The sequence below is a fragment of the Alosa pseudoharengus genome, unplaced genomic scaffold, assembly GCF_046254945.1.
Source record: "Alosa pseudoharengus isolate Yale_2024_CS ecotype anadromous, Long Island Sound unplaced genomic scaffold, YU_APseudo_1.1 YU_APseudo_1.1_scf_5, whole genome shotgun sequence".
NCBI classification, from domain to species: domain Eukaryota; kingdom Metazoa; phylum Chordata; class Actinopteri; order Clupeiformes; family Clupeidae; genus Alosa; species Alosa pseudoharengus.
In genome coordinates, this window is record NW_027468837.1 from 13,729,643 (window position 1) to 13,748,085 (window position 18,443).

The following is an 18,443-nucleotide window of genomic DNA, read 5'->3' on the forward strand; positions in this document are numbered from 1 at the left end:
TGCATCATGAGAGTGATGCATTTCTGATAGAGTGTAAACCACCAGGCTCTTAAGCAGTGAACAAAGCAGTGAACAAAAAACTGAAACTGAACAATCAGGGGAAAATGCATCAAAGTATACCCCAATACATTTTGCTATTCACAGTAATGAAAGTGCATACAAATGGTACAAGTATATTTTAGCGTTTCAGTGTGGCAGCAATTGCATATCACAAACATCCAGACTCAAGTGAAGGAAAGAAAACAGATCCTGATCATCTAAGGTTTTCTTGGTATTTATTTTCATACTAAGGGCCACAGAACCTGGAAATGACCTCTGAATGGCAGTAAAGTTAGAATTTAGCTAGGCTTCTTATAATCATTCCATTACCTTAATTAGTTTGAAGTGAATACAGCATTTGTTTCATGCAACAACAAAACATACAACCAAATACTAAAGGTGACCTAATGTATACTGTCCCTTTATTGTATAACTTATTCTCATTGGACAGCTGTTTGCACTTTGTTAAATTAAAGAAGATATTTTTTTTCTGATGTGCTGATGTTGTTATTGTGAAATGCCTTGACTTTCAGATTTGTTGGCATCAGAACATTTCCCAAAAATGTCCAAGAACTTGACTTAAAATATTTAAATGGTTAAGCACTAGAGAGACCACTATAGTGAACTTAACTGATATCAGCTATAAACTCGTTATCCTCCATTTCAGCCCTTGAGTAATTTTATGAGATTTCATACATTACAACCAGCACAGCACCAGTAAAGTACAATAAACCCATTTACAGAAATAACATTATAGACATCCAAATATATATACTTTGCTTGTTTTCATTTTATATCAACTTTATTGTCCATATATTAAGGATTAAACTATGACAGTGGTTAATATGAGAGGTACCACTCCTCTGCAAGCCACATAGTGCAATGAGCGAAGCATGAGGCGTGTTTTAGTGCAAATAAACCAACAAAATAGTCAAAAACTCCAAAGTTCCAATAACTCAAAACAGGCTAGCTTGTTCGAAGACCTATTACATCAAGTCACTTCTGTGAGGAGTGTGTATTTGAAACACCAGAACACCGTAAAGTGTTCAACTGTGTTCTACTAAGACCAAGGTTTGTTACAAATGTCTGAGAAAGAAAATGGTGTGCCAAAAAAAAGCATTTAACCAAACTACCCTGTATTTACCTACAAACAGCTTGATACAGACGAATCCTATATTCATTGGTTTTATCTTAACAGAACATAAACAAGGCTCAGCATTAATTATCATTCCTATACATACATATTTATCTATTATCCATTACAGGGGTTAACCTGTACAAAATATATAAAAGTAAGTTACTTAAAAAGGATGGCATTTAAACAGGAAAAAATGTTCTCAGACATGTTTTTGGTCTCAGAATAGTGTTATTTGTATAGTGAAATGGGGATTCTTGACTTCAACATATTTTTGATGATATAGACTTATAACTAAAGAATGATGATTTTTGAGATCAGGAGATGACCCAATTACTGAACCATATGACAAACTAGGTCTTTTAACAATCCCATAAGACATTATAGTTACCTTTTCAGCTAGACCCTAGCCCTCAAGTTTTACCTCATTATCTTTTCCCATCTCTCATGTGACCAACTCTCATGTCACCAACTATTTTAGTCTTTACCCTCAACTTCTGAGCTGTAGAAATGACCACGGTGTTTTAAATGACACTGTAAATAATACCAAAACAAAACAAAAACAGAAAGCGCACACATCTTTAATCTCTGTAAGCATGATATTAATCATGTCTATACTTGCTGTATATATTTACAAATATATAAATAAAAAGACGAAATGTGGTTAATTTTTTTTGTCTTTCATACTCTTCAAATTAATCCATGATAGTCTTTTATAACATAAGGGCAGGCAAAAATGGTGCTGTGGAACTTCTATGGGCTGCTCACTCCTCCCATCCATCCATCCATCCTTCCATCCGTCCATGTACCCATCCTTCACACAATCAATCCATCCACTCATCGTTCTTGGTTTCAGGTGGTGCTGTGGAACCTCTATGAACTGTTCCCTCCTTTCATTTTTTCTTCATTCATCCATCTATCCATCCATCCTCTAAACAATCGATCCATCCACTCTGTTCTGTCTGTTCTTTTTGCCTTCTTTCAGGGAAAGAACTGTAAGTCTAGCTTAGGGGCCCACTCCAGGGCAGAGTTCACCACAGCCAGGGCAGCGGCGCCGAGAGCCACCGTGAGGCCCATGACCGCGAGCCGGACGAAGCGACGGGCCGAGGGCCGCACGGCCACCAGCGCTCCCTGCTTGGCGTCCATAGCGGGCGGACTCTGCTGCTGCTGCTCCCGCCGCCGTCGCCTCAACACGGAGTCCGGACGCTGCTGAGTGGACGCCAGCTCAAAGTCCTTAAAGGTGGAGGACGCCGTCCTGAAGAGAGGGAGATAAAACCACAGCAGAGTGTTTAGATAAAAAGCGTGTGGTGTTGTACAGTGTACAGTACAGTATTGTACAGTATGTACTGTATTAGTCAACTGTAGATAAAAGTGACACCAGTCAATGGAGTAAACAAGATATTTAAGGAAAGTCAGGAACTTTTGCATTTTCCACTACAGGAACTTACTTGGTATACGTTTGGCTCGTAGAACCTATTTCAAATAACATTTTTAGAAAATCTCTCATAATTAGGAGGTAGAGTGGCCAAAAATAGAACTGAATTGTAACTCTGTCACGGCAGCGAAACGGCACGGCAGCTTAATATAAGCGCTAGTGTGTGAGATAGTAAAAATAGGAAACAATGGAAGAGAAATCAAACATCGGTAGCGGAGTGTTCTGCTTCCATATTGGCGCCAGTGTGTGGTGGGCTTAATCAGGTGCTCTGTGTGGTCTGTGGAGACGGAGGTTAAGGTGTGTGCGGGGGGGGGGGGGGGCGCTCACTGTTGGCTCTGCTGCTGGGTGGCCTCGCGGGCCAGCTCAGACGGCGGGAATTGGACAAAGAGGTCTCCGGCGCGGCTGATGAGGATCTCGTAGGGCAGATCCTGAGGGATCTGGGACAGCAGGTGGTGCAGAGACGCCATGTCGCACTCACAGTCCAGAACCTCCTCCTCACGGTACAGCACAATCTACAGGGCACACAAGGAGAGAGGGAACGCTGTTCATCAACAGAACCGGAAATGGAAATAAAAAAAAGAACTCTTACGAGAACAACTTATTTCAGATTATCCATGTAACCTGTCCAACTGTCAAACAGCAGCACGCTGGGTAGTAGATGTCTAATCAGGTGGAGAAGGAGGAGGGGTGGATCTGTGTTGCATCCTTCCAAGGGGGCTTATACACATAAAATGTTACATGATCTCCTAATCAAATTCTATATTATATATGTTGAAAACAGAAATGGTGAAGGTTGAAATTATAGAAATCAGTAATGCAAAGAAGGGCACTAACTGACAAAACAATCAACTTGCATTCACTGTCCCAGTGTACTCTTGAGAATGACCAGTGCTGTCACCAGGAGTAACAACTGGTCTAAACAACGAGTGTGTTGACTGACCCAGCGTGCTGTTGTTGGACTGTTGGACAGGTTACAGGGGTCAGGGGCAGTGATGGACAGCTGGCCATCAGTCGCCACCGTCCTGATTCTTGTTAAGTAAATCCCACCAGTTCTGATCCCTGTTAAGACATTGGTCAGCTGACCACTGGGTCTCAATCTGCCTTAGTAATGCTCCCACCCATATGACGGAGCAAAAGGTCATCCTATCAGTGACACGGCAGTTGCGTGACCTGTCAAATACTTAAGAAAAATCTTAAGATAATGCTAATGTGGTCCCATCCTGAGTTTAAGGCAAATGTCTTAAAATAGCATCTATGTCTTAACTATTTTAGATCAAAACAAGACAATATGAATCTTGTGAATCAAAGGATCCAAGGGGGGTTTAGCTAACCTTACTCTCGCCAGGTGAATTTCGTTCCGGCTAGCTCCGCCTAGCTCCACTCACATCCATCTGGGACCTCTTCCGTTGAGAGTGATTTCGGCCCCAGATTTTATGGTAGAGCCAATCAGGACGCAGGGCGGGAGTTTCATAAATGTGACGTATCGTAGAAGCGACTGTTAGACTGTTGTCAGCGTCACGGGTTGGCTTCGATGTGAGTGGTTGAAGTAGCACGTCAATAGATGACTGACAAGTGGCTTATCCAATCATATGCAAGGATTTTTGATAAGGCCCAGCATTCTGAAGCACCACTCCAATGGATCCATCCCAGATGGATGAGTGGAGCAAGGCGGAACGAAATTCATCTGGCGAGAGTCAGGTTAGGGTTTAGCTGGACCTCTAAATGACATTACAGCAAACTGCACTTACCACAGCAGCAAAATATATTGGCATTAAAGGGTGGCAGGCCAAGAAGAAGTCGTACAACCGCACAACATGGCGGAAGTCAGACAAGACATGACCAAACCAGGTGATGAGCCAGCTCAGGGCAAATATGGTGCCCACCTCCGCCCTAGAGAGAAACAGGAAGACGCGCACATACACACACACACACACACACACACACACACAGAGACAGAGAGAGAACACCAAACTTAGTACCCAATAGTGGTCAGACACAACATTCTCTATTAAACATGCTCAGCAGGGGGAAATGTGATTAGACAACAAACCCCTGGGTCATTACGTAAGGATGGCTAACTTCGTTCAGACATCATGTGGCACAAAATTGGTAAACTGCAGTGTGCTGCCCCCAATACCAATCATTCACTCTGATTCTTCACAGTTTCGACACATTACACACAAAGCACAGTCATCAAGACCAAAGCGTTTTGCAGCCTCTGCATTTTAAATCCAAGGGCTATTTCTGCTCCAACATCATGTTCCACTTATGAGGCAGATTTAACATCATTCAAATCAATAGACTGGACTAAATGCACTTACTGTTCCATGAAGTCGTGCACCTCAGGATTGACTCTGTCTATTATTGGCATCAGGTAGTTCAGTATGTGTTTAGTGTTATCCATGGTGGGGTCCATAAAATCCCTGTGTGAGTAAATAATAAAGATGAATTAATCAGTCTGTTGTTCTGCTGTTTGTGGTACTGGGTAGATTAACTGTTCCACCTCAGTGCTCTCCAGCTGCCAAAAACATGGAAAACACAAACTAAATGCATATAGATCTAACACAACTAAAGAGATTCATTTACTTACAGTAGTGTTAAGAAAACAAAGTACCTGAGACATCACCATTTCAACAGCATGCAACGTCAGTCAATACTTTCACTGCAATAACTACGAGTCAGGCCCTTGTACGTTACAGTCATGGTTCAGGCTTGGGACCCCGTAGACCCAGCTCTGAGGCTGTTGGGGTGACTACGCTCTCTTTGGTACATATGGTGTCTGAGGTGGGAGGCCCTCGTTATGTGAGATCAGTGTGTAAGTTGTATGAGACCCTAAGGTTGGATTAACCCCTGTGTGAGGGACCCCAGATGGGGGAAGCACTAGTATGTGGGACACTGGAATGGGAGACGTACGGCTGAGGGATGCGTGAGGGATGCCTGTGTGTGTGTGAAGTACATGACTGTGCTTCCAAATAGACAGGGCAATGTGACAGAGTGTCGTGACTACAGATGAGAATGCGCTTGGATTGCCATACCAACAAGCCTGCTTGTTTGGCAATGCAGTCAGAGTGCAGGTATAGTACCCTGTATAGGCTACCTTCCTGTCAGTTCACATCCAGCACACAGCACAATGTATTTTGTGCAGGTTTTGTGTTTCATTCAATTGTAATGTGTAGCCTGTGGCTTACTTTATCAAAGTCAGTATGGCCCTCTGGGGAAAGTAATTCCCCACACCTGCTGGTTGGGTGATGGCTCTCTGCCTTCGCCACAGTGACCATACTCCTAATTAGTAACTACTTCATGACTACCTAATTACCAATGGGTCATTCTGTGTCAAATCAGACAGAATCAAGGAAATTGGTTGTCACACCATCTCACATTTTGTGCAAAGTGCTTTTTACATAATGTTTAGGTCTCAATTATTTTCATTATATTCTAATGTTTTCATTAATTTTTTCAATCTTGATTACATTTTTGCAGCCTCCACACCAAGGTGTGGACATGAGTGTTGTACATGCCCCTTTCCACATTTTATTACATTTTATATTATTACAGCATCAAATTCTGCCAGCATCAACATGTTGATTACAATTCAGTTCTATTTTTGCACCACTCCATGAAATCCATTGTTTATCAGATGCTTGTTAGTTCATAAGTTTGGCGCCGATGTGCGTGGGCAAGCGACAGAAATTGTTGGTGCACTCATGTTGGCGCATGCAGAGCGCTTTACACTCTCAAAAATCTTGGAGGTTATGATCGGACATTAATTCCTAGCCTTCCCAAACATACCATTTTAGTTAAGTTTAAATTTTTCAATTAATTTCACGTTTTCAATGGTTCAGAGAGAACGTGTCTGTCTGAACATGTCTTCTGTCCTACAAAGTTTAGATTGGTTATGAATAATACTTTTCAAAATATGAATGCCCAGATAATGTGTTTTTAGGGTGTACAAATACATATCAAGGCCTGAAAAAATATAAAGACTTGGAGGATTTGTACAGAAATATCTTTAATTTCCCCTGGGATCAATAAAGTATCAATAAAGGCTTTGGTTTTAGGACCCATTCGTGATACAGACAAGGTTTGAACTAAATCTGAGACGGTGCATTATTTTATTACATTATTTGATTCGACACAGAATGACCCCAATATCAACAAGAACAATGTAGGGTATGCCTTTTTTAGAAGAGAGGACTTTTGACCAATAAACCCTCAAAGGAAAAAGACCATTAACTTCTGATGAACAGAAGTACTGTGCCATTTATATATTACTTGTTTGTTATAACAGTCTTAACCCTCATTCTACCCCCATTGAAATTACAAAAAAAAGAATGTAGAATGTGGTTTCCTAATGCTCTGGGGTTTATGTATTCCATTTCTCTTTCTCCCAGTGAGCAAATGTAATATGGCAAAATGTTTGTCTCCTGACCCTCTTCCCTACCCACTGGCCTGGAGCTCTACCTGAGGTGGTGTGTGGAAAGCTTCTCCACCAGGGCAGTGGCCAGCCGCTCTTCCAGGACCAACAAGAAGGTGACGACGATGTCATGGTAACCTTGGTAGTAGTGCAGCTGTGGGTTCTTTAGAAGCACACGCAGGATGATGTTAATCAATTCCTCCTGAAGCCCTTCCCTCTGCTCATCAGGCATACCTGTTACGGTGAACATGGGTCATGTTAGAACAACCTCAATTTAATGGTCACAAATGCATCACAAAATACACACACACACGAACGCGCACGCACATGCACACGCACACGCACACACACATACACACAACCATAACCACGCACAATCACATAAACAATGAAATACAAAGCACAACATCTACATTTTACACAGATTATACTTTAGCAGAGTGGTAAAGCAACAGATTTCACAAAACAGAGTTTTCTCACCAACCGGTGGAAGCTGGAATGTGTTTGTTGGTATAATGAGCTAAAATAAGTTTCGCTATAAAGGCTTCAGTAATTAATGCAATCATGGTACTAAGAAAAGAATTCAGAACACAAAACGACTTTGCAATTAAGAACTGAAAACCAAGTCAAACACTTTTGGATTAATTAGAGATTCAGTAGAGAAACTTCAAAGACTTCAAATTCTTGGCATGCCAAGACAACAATAATGCCCATTCTAACACCCTGCTTACACATGCAATAGTAATGCCCACTCTAGCACCCTGCTTACATTGTCAAGACACTGAGAGTGCTGTGCTCACATGAAACTCACTGACCTGGGGGAAATCGGCGAAGGGATCGTTGGACATCCAGCAACACCTGGTTGTAGTCCTTGTTATTCTCTCTGTCTACTTCCTCTGTAGACAGACAATTCAGTAAACTCACTGAGAAAACTTAAAATCAAATTTGTTGAATTGTGTTCTTTTATTTATTAACAACACAGGACAAACAATAGATATCAACTGGGAACAAATAATTATATCCATCCCTGTTCAAATCTATGATTTAAAAGTTTAACACAGTCATTCAAGTCCATTAACAGGTCTTATGATCTAATGCCACTAAATCAACATTGCTATTGCATTCTACCTACTAATGCAAAAGGACCATAACAGCACACAGATAGGGTGTGGTGAAAAAGTGCCTGACTAACCGAGTTGCTCTGGGATGTTTTCCAGGTGCACATTGAGGAGCCAGGGCCATACTTTGCAACGGATCTCGTCTGTGAGCAGACCCCCTTCACTGATGGCCATCCGCCGCAGGGCTGCCACGTCCACTGGCGTCACGCTCAACGCCTGGGTGATCTCGGCCACCTTTTTCTTCCTCTTCGACTCCGCATCTATCCAAACCATCACAATTGTTTATACTCACAGCACTGCAGCACTGTGGTCATTATCAGCTTTGCCAAACACCAAGAAGGTGGTGCTGGCTCATCTGTCATCCTCCAATGGTGCTACACAGGTTGCTTTTTGCGACTCAGTCGATTGCTAAAGAAAAGTTACAACAGCCTTTCAGAAATGTGGCTAATCCTTAACCTTTATCCCACAATTGCTGGAGCAATTCCTTCACACTGTGTTAGCAATTGGCTTTCCAACTAGGGAAATGAGAGAAAAGTTCAAGTAGTCTACAGCTGTTCCTATTTTTTTTTAAAACACACACACATTCTATACCCACACTGTATTGTATAATAGAATTCAACATTAACAACAAAACATTATATTCCATTAGGAATACAATTTTGACTGTGAATCATGCATTGTAAAATCCAAGAATTAAAAAAGCATTGCTTTGCTCTGGTTGCTCTGGCAATCTGCAGGAACTCACGACCTGATCCTTTGAGTCAGTCAGTCACTCACACTTACACACCCACCCACACACACGGCAAGATTAAGCTACAAGCTTTGCAATGGGGCCCAACAAAAATATGGGACCGACCATTATTTGACTGATTGAGGTTAATCAGATGTAACCAGTTGTGGACTGATGTCATGTCAAAAGTCCATATCCGACTTTCATATTTCAGTAGCTTGAGAATATATGTTGTCACCCTTTCCACGCAATGTTCACTTCTCTAATAATATCATTATCTAGTCAACTGTCAAATATGTTGGTACACAACAGAAATTAAAAGCTGCTTAAGACACAATAAACACTGTGTTGGCAACAGCAGCAGCAGCTTCGTACAATCAGCGTTAGCTATTTACATGAGAGGGCTACACAGACCGTTTAGCGAGATCTTAGCTTGTTCGTAACTTATTTCAAATGTAACTTTCCAAATATAACTGTAAATAGGACTGGGAGAACCTAAGTACCCGAACTATTTGCTTGCCAAAACCATAACCTTACCGTTATTAGGGCTAGCGTTAAAACATCCCCACCTTGTTTATCTATTCCATTCAAGGGAGAGGACGCGCCGACACTTCTGGATTTTTTCAAGTTCATATTGTCGTCATTGCAGCTGGTCTGGCATATTTCGTTCACTTCCTCCAGAACTGAGTGACATTAGAAACAGACCATCTCGAACCAGCAACCTTGATTAGAAGACACAATGTGTTAGCATCATCGTCTGTCTATGAGATGATGATAATAGGCCACATCGGAGGTGCCTACCTACATGAGCTAATGTTAGCTAGGTAGCGAGCTACGTCATTGAAACTAGCTATTCTTCATGCAGAATAAATCCAATTATGTTGGTTGGAGGCTTGAAATGATACCTACAAGAACCTGGTGCCACAAAATTATAACTGCATTCAAAATGTCCACATCTGTCCTACATGGTTCAAATAATAGTGGATGGTTGTAATTCTGTTCAGTTGCCCTGACTGATGATGCAGAAGTAAAAAATAAAACCGTTGTATTCTGGGACATTGAGTTTTATTAGGGAATATGTGATCAGCTATGAACATTTTAGGTCAAAAATCAGCCTTGCTTTTACCCCAACTCAAATATATACTATTATAGTAAGTCTTCCAAATAAATGTTTTATTCATTGAGATAGGTCGACTAATTTCGATGTGTAATTTGTACAGAGGTTGTGAGATAGGACTTTTAAGACATAGCTCAAGACTTTTAAGGTGATAGTTTTACCATTTTTCATTACCCGGAAGTAGTTTTGGGGAATGCTAGTTGCTTATTTGACGTTGGTGACAAAAAACAAGGGCAGGCACGACAGCTTAGAATAAAATACGTTTTAAAAAATCTTTTTTGTAAGAAGGATATCATTGCATGTCATTCTAACGCAAGTCTCCCCTCACCCGTAGTTTACGTCGTATTGTTATGTGATCTTACTGAAATGGCTACATTTTATGTCATCTGTTGAGGTGGATATCTGAACCTCCAGTAGAAGCGGAAGGGAAAGATACATTGTATCATTTCTCATCTCCACATAAGGAAAAAAGTGAGTTGCCTGATGTTGGGTGCACTTTAGCACGCATTGCTATTTCTGTTACGCAAAACTTAATGTTGTCTGTGCGTATATGGCGTTTCTTTGGAAAGAATAGTCTGCTCCTGTCGCGTTGGCCAAGTCCGCCGTCAAGCTAAGTTCACGGTGCGAGTTTTGTCGTGCTAATTGTATGCTTGCTTGTTCCTCTTCGCTTTCATGCAATGAAATGCTGCTCCACAATGTCCAAAAACAGACATCATAATCGTGAGCATTTTAATTTGCAACTCACGATTAAAATAACTCTTCTCTGTTGTAAAAGGCTAGTAGCTAGCCATACGAACATTCCTCAAAATGTCGGAATAAATCAAGGGCCCATTCAATTAAATTGACATCTCGTATATTAAAATTTAGGAACTTCATCCGCGTGTAAATGTTGTATGTTGCAGTTGGCTTGGCAGCTGAGCAATTAGACTACTCGTTTGTACAGATTAGCTAGGCTATGTTCAGGACCTTCACTTGCTCCATCCTATCTGTTGTTGGATACTTTTTCTTAGAGTTTTTTCCCTACTGGTCATGATAGCTGTTCTTATTTAAATGTTCTGGTATAGGCTGCATAGTGTCTTTTATGTGTAGGGCATCATTCTGCTATTATACAACATTATGGATGCATGTGTCTTGGACAATTCTGGATGATTAGGCACTGCTACAGTTTGAGTAGTCGATTATACGTTATTTGTGATGAACCAAACTATTCACCAGCTTATCATTATGATTAATTTGACTGATGACTGATTAAACCGTGAAGGTTAACATCAGGTAAACAATAAAATTTCAGATGTCTAATATCTATAATGTAATCTTTATTCATGGCAGGTAAACCATAAGATGAGGCCAGAAGAATAGTCTGCTTGAAGGTGACACTTTGCCATGTTAGAAATAGTGACAAGGATTAAGAAGAAGAGCTGTACACTTTTCACTGCAGACAGAGAGCACAGGTTTAAGGCCAGTGCCATGGGCCTCAACCAAGATGTCTATTTGACCTGATTGTCTGCTATAGATGAAGGGGAACTGGTGGTAATGGTGGATCCCTGAAGTGTTTCGTAATTTAAAAAAAAGAAATAAGAGACCTGGTGGAAGACTTTTGACCGTGATGGATGACAACGCAGGCGATTATAAAAAGCCATTACATCCTACGTCTGCGTTCACTGCAGGAGAGTCAGGGGACCCGAGGTTGAGAAATGACTTGGCGCCCAAGGAGGCACTCGCTAGCTCCATCTTGTCCGAGTCCCTGCCCAGTGAGGAAATGGGATCCGGAGAGGAGTTTGAGGAGGTGGAGGTAGAGAGGAAAGAGACTGAGCCATTGGACAGCTCAGTCACTGAGGCTCCTCCGGTGCAGGTCCATCTGGATGATGCTGATGACACCGAGGAGAACAGTGAGCCAAGAGATGGAGGAGACTCCCCGCTAAAGGATGAAGAAGGGGAGGAGGATTCTGAAAAAGATGAGACTGGCGAGATGGAAGGGGATGCTGATGACGAGCATCAGAGGAAAGAGGCAGGGAAGGAGCCTAGGATGAACGGAGAGTCTGGCTCCCGAAATTCAGGGTCTGGAAAGAGAGCGCGGTCCAGGAACAGCGGATCCTCTTCCACAGCAGGTGACCAAGCCTTTGTGACGCCCTCCTCTTCCCTCAATAAGCCGTCCCTCTCCTCCTCTGGGGGTGGGAGGCACAAGCAGGCCCGGCGGAGGAACCATCACCACCATCAGGGTCGGCCTCGCAGGCAGACCGGCTCGCAGTTCATCATGGCCATCAAGGACATCATGTCAGAGTCCATCAGCCCCTGGTGCATGTCCTGCATACACATGGTGGTGGAGCTCATCGTGTCCGTGGCCCATCACTGTGGACTGGCCGTGGAAACGGGGAGTCTGGCCGTTTATGACTTTAGTTCACGCTTCCTGCACCGGGTCACAGATGTCCCCGGCCTGAAGCAGGACGCCAGGCGGGCCCTCGCCTGGACCCAGTGCACCGGCGCTGCACTGGTGGCATGGACTAGCCAGATGACCGGTCAGGTGTGGCAGACTTCCACTTCCTGTTTCAGACTCTTCTGTGCCATAGTGATCCTTGCCACACGATGGGCCAAGTGCTCTCTGGGAAGGCTCAGTGGGGGTCGAGCCCCGCAGTGGTGGGAAGCCCTGCAGAACTCGTGGGTGTGGAGGAAAGCCGCAGCCCTGTTTGAGAGATGTATCGGATTGTTCCGGAGAACGAGATCTCAGGTGGCAGGGTCCTCTCCAGAGTCGCCCAGTGAGGCGAGAGGCCAGCCGGGGCAGGAGCTGGAGAGGCTGCTGTCTCTCGCTCAGATCCCAGAGGAGGAGCTGGACCCCTTCGCTGTGCTCGGGGTGGAGGCAAATGCCACAGAGTCTGAGCTCAAAAGGGCCTATAGACAGCTGGCTGTACAGGTGGGTTTAACTAAAAAAAGCTGTAGTTGTGTAGTTGCAGTTCTTCAGTCTCCTTGTGTATTTGTGAAACTTGTCATTATAAATAATATACTATTTGAAATGAATTAATATTAAGACCCTACAAACTGAACTGAGACTATGATTACTGTTGACTATTGAGACTGTTGAGAGATGAGACTATTGATAATAGTTTATCTAGGTTCTTGTACAAAGAATAAAACATTGTAAGGATACCATTTAAATAACTCCGGTGAGAAAAGATGCAAAAAGCAGCCATCAAGTCTTTCCTCCTTTGCTGCATTTTAAGTTGTGAAGAGCAGCTTCTAAAATGTTGATGTATAGCATATTTAGTCTATAGAGTCATTTACATCATTCTCAGTATGTCAAACTGTGTGTCTCTGTATCAGATTTTATCTGATCAGCAGAGCAGGTAAGCAGGGCAGTGTAGAGCAAAGACATGCTGTTAACGAATACTTCCTGGCTCAGGTCCATCCAGACAAGAACAAGCACCCGCGGGCAGGAGAGGCCTTCAAGGTGCTTCGGGCAGCGTGGGACATCGTCAGCAACCCAGAGACGAGACGAGAATATGAGCTGTGAGTGCGTCCGCTCAGTTTGTCTCTTTACTCGGCATACCGAGCCTCCAATGTGCCACAGAGGGAATGTTCTTTCTTTATACATACATTGAAAAAGAACAAATGGGGTGTTTTATGGCTCCATTCCTTTAAACATTTATCAGGATCACTCTTGTCTCTTTTTCACTCTTTATTTGGTCATCTTAGTGGTGCAGGCATGTTGTTTCTTTTATTAGTCACAGATTTAGTCTTCTTTAGGCCCGGGCTACATCGGATCCGCAACTGAAGCGCTCTGTTCGCGTAGTGTAAAAATAGTTTTAGAAGACTGCTCTAATTTTTTTCTAACATACACGCTGCTATCACATCTGGTATAACCTGTTCAATTGATAATAGTGGAAACTAATAGTTGAAGCAGACGCTCCCTGAACGGAGCGCTTCGGTTATGTGCCTGGTGTAGCCTCTGTAACACTTGCATTTCAGATGATATCAAATCCTTTGTGAAATTGTTTGGGGACTTCCTACAGCAGCCAACCCTCTCAATGTCAACATGAAAGCAATCATACCCAACAACTTGGCCTACATATACAACAGAGCAACAAAACTTAGCAACAGCACAACAAACACAAAACAATGAAGAGACACAGGTCTTAAAGTTCTAGTGCACTGTGCTGGAATTCAGTCATGGGCTGAGTCAGTTAAGATTTGAAAACAGATGTTATATGTTGCTGTTTTAGGCACACAACTATTCCTTGTTTAAGGCCTCTGTTGAACTATGCCCATGACACATCCATGTGTCTCAACAGTGGATTCTAGCATGCCCGATGCACGTCCCTCTATACCCTTGATGTAATTGTAATTGGGTAATTGTGGCTTTTCTCTTATCACAGGAAGCGAATGGCTGCCACTGAGCTCTCCAAGTCCATGAATGAGTTCCTGACCAAGCTGCAGGATGACCTGAAAGAGGCCATGAACACCATGATGTGCACCAAGTGTGAAGGCAAACACAAGTGCGTCCACACCGCCCTGACCGCACGGAGCCCTACACACTCCACACAGCAAGCCCACTGTCTGACCTTCCACACTGCCAACTCCAATACAACATAACAGTGGCACAAAGTTCAGAATGGTTGAACTTGTTGAACTTTGATCGTGGTATGCTGTGGCAAAATAATATTTGCACTGAGCCCAGCGACCAGCACAACAGAAATCATTTTGTACCTTAAAAGGCCTGAATAGTAAGGGAGTGTTATTTAACAATACAGTGGGAACATTTTCATTGAAAATGCATATCTGCAGTTCAGTAAGGACTGACACTTGGGTCACAGTACGAAGTATTGAGAGAAATATTTATATGTAAGCACAAGTGCTTCAAAGGGGAAAAAACCTAAATATTACCATTGAAGATCTTGTAGAGCTATGAAGCATGCACATGTTGTATAAGTGTACAGAGGCTGTAGATTTGGTTCTGTTTTGGAACACAGCTCTTCCATCTTCTGAGTGAGCATTAAATCCATTGCTTTGGCTTTGCATCTAAGGCATGCTAGCAGTGGAGTTGATACATTGCTACATTTCGGAACTTAGTGTGTGGTACTATGCTACAGATAGCCCAAAGCACACAGAAAGCCATTATTTAGAACAGTTACTGGGAGGAGAAGCCCAGATGGTGTCTGCTGTTACAGTCAGTTAAGCGGTAGACATGCAAAACACTTGTCAAGTGATCATTTTATCATATGCAGTTCTGTGTTCATTGTACTCTCATTCTCTGTGTATCTCATAAAAAATTGAGCTCTGAGTGTTTGCACAAGCTGCAAAGAAGCCTTTTAAAATTCTGAATTTGCCTCAGATATCAATGACTGAAACCCATTTAGTCCTGACTACTAATGGCCTCTTGTTCTTGTGTCACTGTTACAAAGTTATAAAGTCTACTGAAGGCACATGTTGACATTCCAGTTATCTCCTCATCTCTTTCTCAGAAAAAAGAACAATATGCTTTTGTAAACAGTGACTGTACCATTTTGTGCCATTATGGTTCACCGTGATGGCAGTACCCCTGTTTACTTTGTCGGTCTCCTCCATCTATCAACATTTCTTCCATCACTCTCCCTACAAGCTGTACTGTAGGTGCACATGTCTAATTTCTTCCTGTCGGTCTTTGTCATGGTCTGTGCAGGCGCTTTGAGATGGACCGGGAGCCCACCGAGGCCCGCTTCTGTGCTGAATGTAACCGGCGCCACGGTGCGGAGGAGGGAGACCTGTGGGCCGAGTCCAGCATGCTGGGACTACGCATCACCTACTTTGCCTTCATGGATGGAAAGGTGTACGATATCACCGGTAAGATGTCTGAAGGCACAAGATGGCCTCTTACTAGTCACTGTATTCTGTTCACTGATCTTGCTTTTGAACAGTGTATATGGGGTCCTCTAATTTTAGTGGTACACATGGGTAGTATCTTTACTTTTATGCCTGATACAACACAAAAAAATAACATGTCTGACCTTACTCTATTAAGAGATGCATATGTATGTTTTTGCAGCATTTTAAATATGGCAGTCAATGTTCATCAAGCCTACACACTATGCATTTAGGTTAAAAGGTTAAAAAGATATGGGGCCCTACTTGAATGATATGCAAAGTGCAACGTCTATAGTCTAAAGCTTGCTTAATAACTATGCAAAATCTATTTGCAAATGTAATACCACAAGAAAGATCCTAAGCATAAACAGTGGTGGGTCAGCTAAAAGCTATCTCCCGCCATATGATGCCGTTAGTTCATGCACAAGAACTTTGCTTTTAGACTTTGCACTTTACCCAGCATTAAATGAGTTTTGGGTGTTCACAGTGTTAGAGGCCTGCGCCAGCATAATAACTACAATCACTGCATCTATTGTTCAGCCTCTCTTCCCACAATACTTTGTCTTCAGTTGATCTGCTCAGTCTTTTCCATCTTCTCCCCAGAACTAAAACAAAATTCCCCTCTCAGATTTTGTTCATGTCACACCCTGCAGGTTATCCAAAGCAGTAGTTTTCTTCTGGTTTTGTTCTCTGACCGATTACTTTCTCTCCCCAGAGTGGGCAGGCTGCCAGCGCATAGGGATCTCCCCTGACACACACAGAGTGCCCTACCACATCTCCTTTGGCTCCAAGACCAACAGCAGCAGCGCCGCCCGCCAGAGGTAGCCATCCCCATCCTGTACATACTGTGCATCCAGTACAGACTGCAGGGAAATGTTCAACAAGTTATTGTCTGTGTTCATCGCAAAATCATTTTGATTCAATTCAATTCCATTCAATCTTTATTTCAGACAGCACAGGAGGGTCACAGCATATAAAATATTTAAATAAATGGAATAAAATAAATCATCTCATAGCACTAGTAAAAGTGAAACATACTTTGGAAATGGAACATTTGTTTTGTAAAGGCCACTGTGATGTGAAGGCACTGTGATAAAGCAAAACAATGTAAAGCAAAAAAAACAAACACTGTTGTCCTGATTTGTTCATTGTGTCTCACAGACCCTCAGAGCATCCCCCCGGCCCTAGCTCACCTGCGGACCTGCAGGACCTCTTCAATCGCATCTTCCAGGGAGGGGGTTCCCCCAGCGACATGGCGGCCAACGGCGGGTTCTTCCCCACCGGATCGCCACCCCCAAACCCTGCTGCTGGGCCAGGCATGGGTGCTAGTGGACCATTTCCAGGACCATCTCCCCAGAGCGGCTTCTTCCCCCACGGGCCACATCGAGCCGAGCCCAGCGAACACTGGACCGAGGCGGGCAAACACCCGCGCCGCCGGAAGAAAGTCCGCAAGCCCTTCCAGCGCTGAGGGGCCCAGACTCACAATCCACCGGGGGGGACCGCTTTCCGATAATGGCCATGTTGTTTGCGTCCGGGGGTTGGGTTTGTGTTTCTGGTAACCCCACCAACCTTACCAACATGCACACACACACATACACACTCACAAACGATCCCACCTCCCCCTGTTTGGGGTCAAAGGATGAACTCTGCAAAGCATGTGTGGAGCTTTGGGGTTGTTGACGTTGATGGTGATGCAGAGATGGATCAAAAGCCAGTTGAAAATAAAGAGGCTGTTGTGGGTATGAAGATGATGATGCTCAAGTGTAATTTTATCAAATCTGAAGTGATGTGCTTTGTTTTGGTTTTATTCTCAGTCACAAAACATATATCACTGCTGTGAGAAAAATTTTTTTTCTGTTGCAAAGATGAAGGTTGATTTTGATAACGCCATTGGTTTTCCTCACATGTAGTTTGCCATTTCACAGTTCATAATGAAGCTGATTTTGTAATATTTTGGGTTAATTTAAAAAAAATATATATATATATATACTTTTTAGTATAGTAAGAACGCTAGCTGCTGCAGCCTCAGGGATGGTAGATGTGGATCCAGACCATTATTGGGTTGGGTGACAGGGGGAAGATGTGTGAATTCTTGGAAGGTCTTTAGAACTTTATGGAATTCTGAAGAGTGTAGAATTGGCCTGAGGATGGTTTGCATCTTTCATAGCCCTAAAGACTCCCCTACTCTTTCTCATAAAGCCATTCTTGAGAATCTGCGCCTGCTTCTTATGGACAAAAAGAAGTTTAGTCATAAAAGCTTGTCTTGATGGTTCCATATTATATTTTTTTAAATAATGTATCATCACTGTTGGAAGAAAGGCTCATATCTCCAGATGAACAATAACATTACCTTACATTACAGATTTCTAACACAGTATCAGATTCACTCTTTGCTTGTAACCTGTCAAGATCATTGTTGGTCATTGTTTTGCACTACTTTTTTTCTGTCACTTTCTTGAAAGTGTTGCTTAAACCAGAAAATATGTATATTTTTTTGCTTTGATCGTTTTTATGTCTAGATTTAGTTTTCTATTTATTTCTGCAAGCACAGTTCCATATTATCATCCATCACCCCCCAGTTGTTAAGCTTTGGCAGAAATAATATTTTGAGAAATGATTTTAG

At 42.7% G+C, this 18,443-nt stretch overlaps 2 protein-coding genes across 3 annotated transcripts; one reads left to right on the plus strand and one right to left on the minus strand.

Annotated features, from left to right (window-relative positions):
• Positions 1–1,948: 1,948 nt before the first annotated feature.
• On the minus strand, positions 1,949–9,901 carry tbc1d20 (TBC1 domain family, member 20). The gene is made up of 9 exons (XM_076268993.1): positions 9,781–9,901; positions 9,441–9,593; positions 8,216–8,401; positions 7,839–7,919; positions 7,071–7,257; positions 4,931–5,032; positions 4,358–4,499; positions 2,937–3,121; positions 1,949–2,429 (listed from the first exon to the last, which is right to left on the minus strand). The coding sequence occupies exons 2-9, from the start codon at positions 9,502–9,504 to the stop codon at positions 2,156–2,158; spliced, it is 1,221 nt and encodes a 406-aa protein (XP_076125108.1). The 5' UTR covers positions 9,505–9,593; positions 9,781–9,901; the 3' UTR covers positions 1,949–2,155.
• A 295-nt stretch (positions 9,902–10,196) lies between these two features.
• Positions 10,197–17,571, plus strand: dnajc14 (DnaJ (Hsp40) homolog, subfamily C, member 14). Of its 2 annotated transcripts, XR_012982969.1 has the most exons (8): positions 10,197–10,459; positions 11,318–12,896; positions 13,383–13,489; positions 14,356–14,475; positions 15,639–15,799; positions 16,536–16,641; positions 16,982–17,501; positions 17,532–17,571. XR_012982969.1 is itself a non-coding variant. In XM_076267880.1 (7 exons), the coding sequence occupies exons 2-7, from the start codon at positions 11,595–11,597 to the stop codon at positions 17,286–17,288; spliced, it is 2,103 nt and encodes a 700-aa protein (XP_076123995.1). In that variant the 5' UTR covers positions 10,197–10,459; positions 11,318–11,594; the 3' UTR covers positions 17,289–17,571. The 2 variants fall into 2 exon arrangements, 1 of the variants encoding a protein (XP_076123995.1); XM_076267880.1 differs by having other exon boundaries at positions 16,982–17,571.
• The last annotated feature ends 872 nt before the right edge of the window (positions 17,572–18,443 follow it).

What these genes read in the sequence shown, in the direction of transcription:
- tbc1d20 (XM_076268993.1), bottom strand. Translation starts at nt 9,504, where the DNA reads ATGAACTTGAAAAAATCCAGAAGTGTCGGCGCGTCCTCTCCCTTGAAT. An exon ending in GAATGGAATAGATAAACAAG is followed by an intron (nt 8,402 to 9,440) that starts GTGGGGATGTTT and finishes TGGTTTGGATAG; the next exon opens with ATGCGGAGTCGAAGAGGAAG. An exon ending in AAACATCCCAGAGCAACTCG is followed by an intron (nt 7,920 to 8,215) that starts GTTAGTCAGGCA and finishes GTCTGTCTACAG; the next exon opens with AGGAAGTAGACAGAGAGAAT.
- dnajc14 (XM_076267880.1), top strand. Translation starts at nt 11,595, where the DNA reads ATGGATGACAACGCAGGCGATTATAAAAAGCCATTACATCCTACGTCT. An exon ending in AAGTGTGAAGGCAAACACAA is followed by an intron (nt 14,476 to 15,638) that starts GTGCGTCCACAC and finishes TGGTCTGTGCAG; the next exon opens with GCGCTTTGAGATGGACCGGG. An exon ending in AGCAGCGCCGCCCGCCAGAG is followed by an intron (nt 16,642 to 16,981) that starts GTAGCCATCCCC and finishes TGTGTCTCACAG; the next exon opens with ACCCTCAGAGCATCCCCCCG.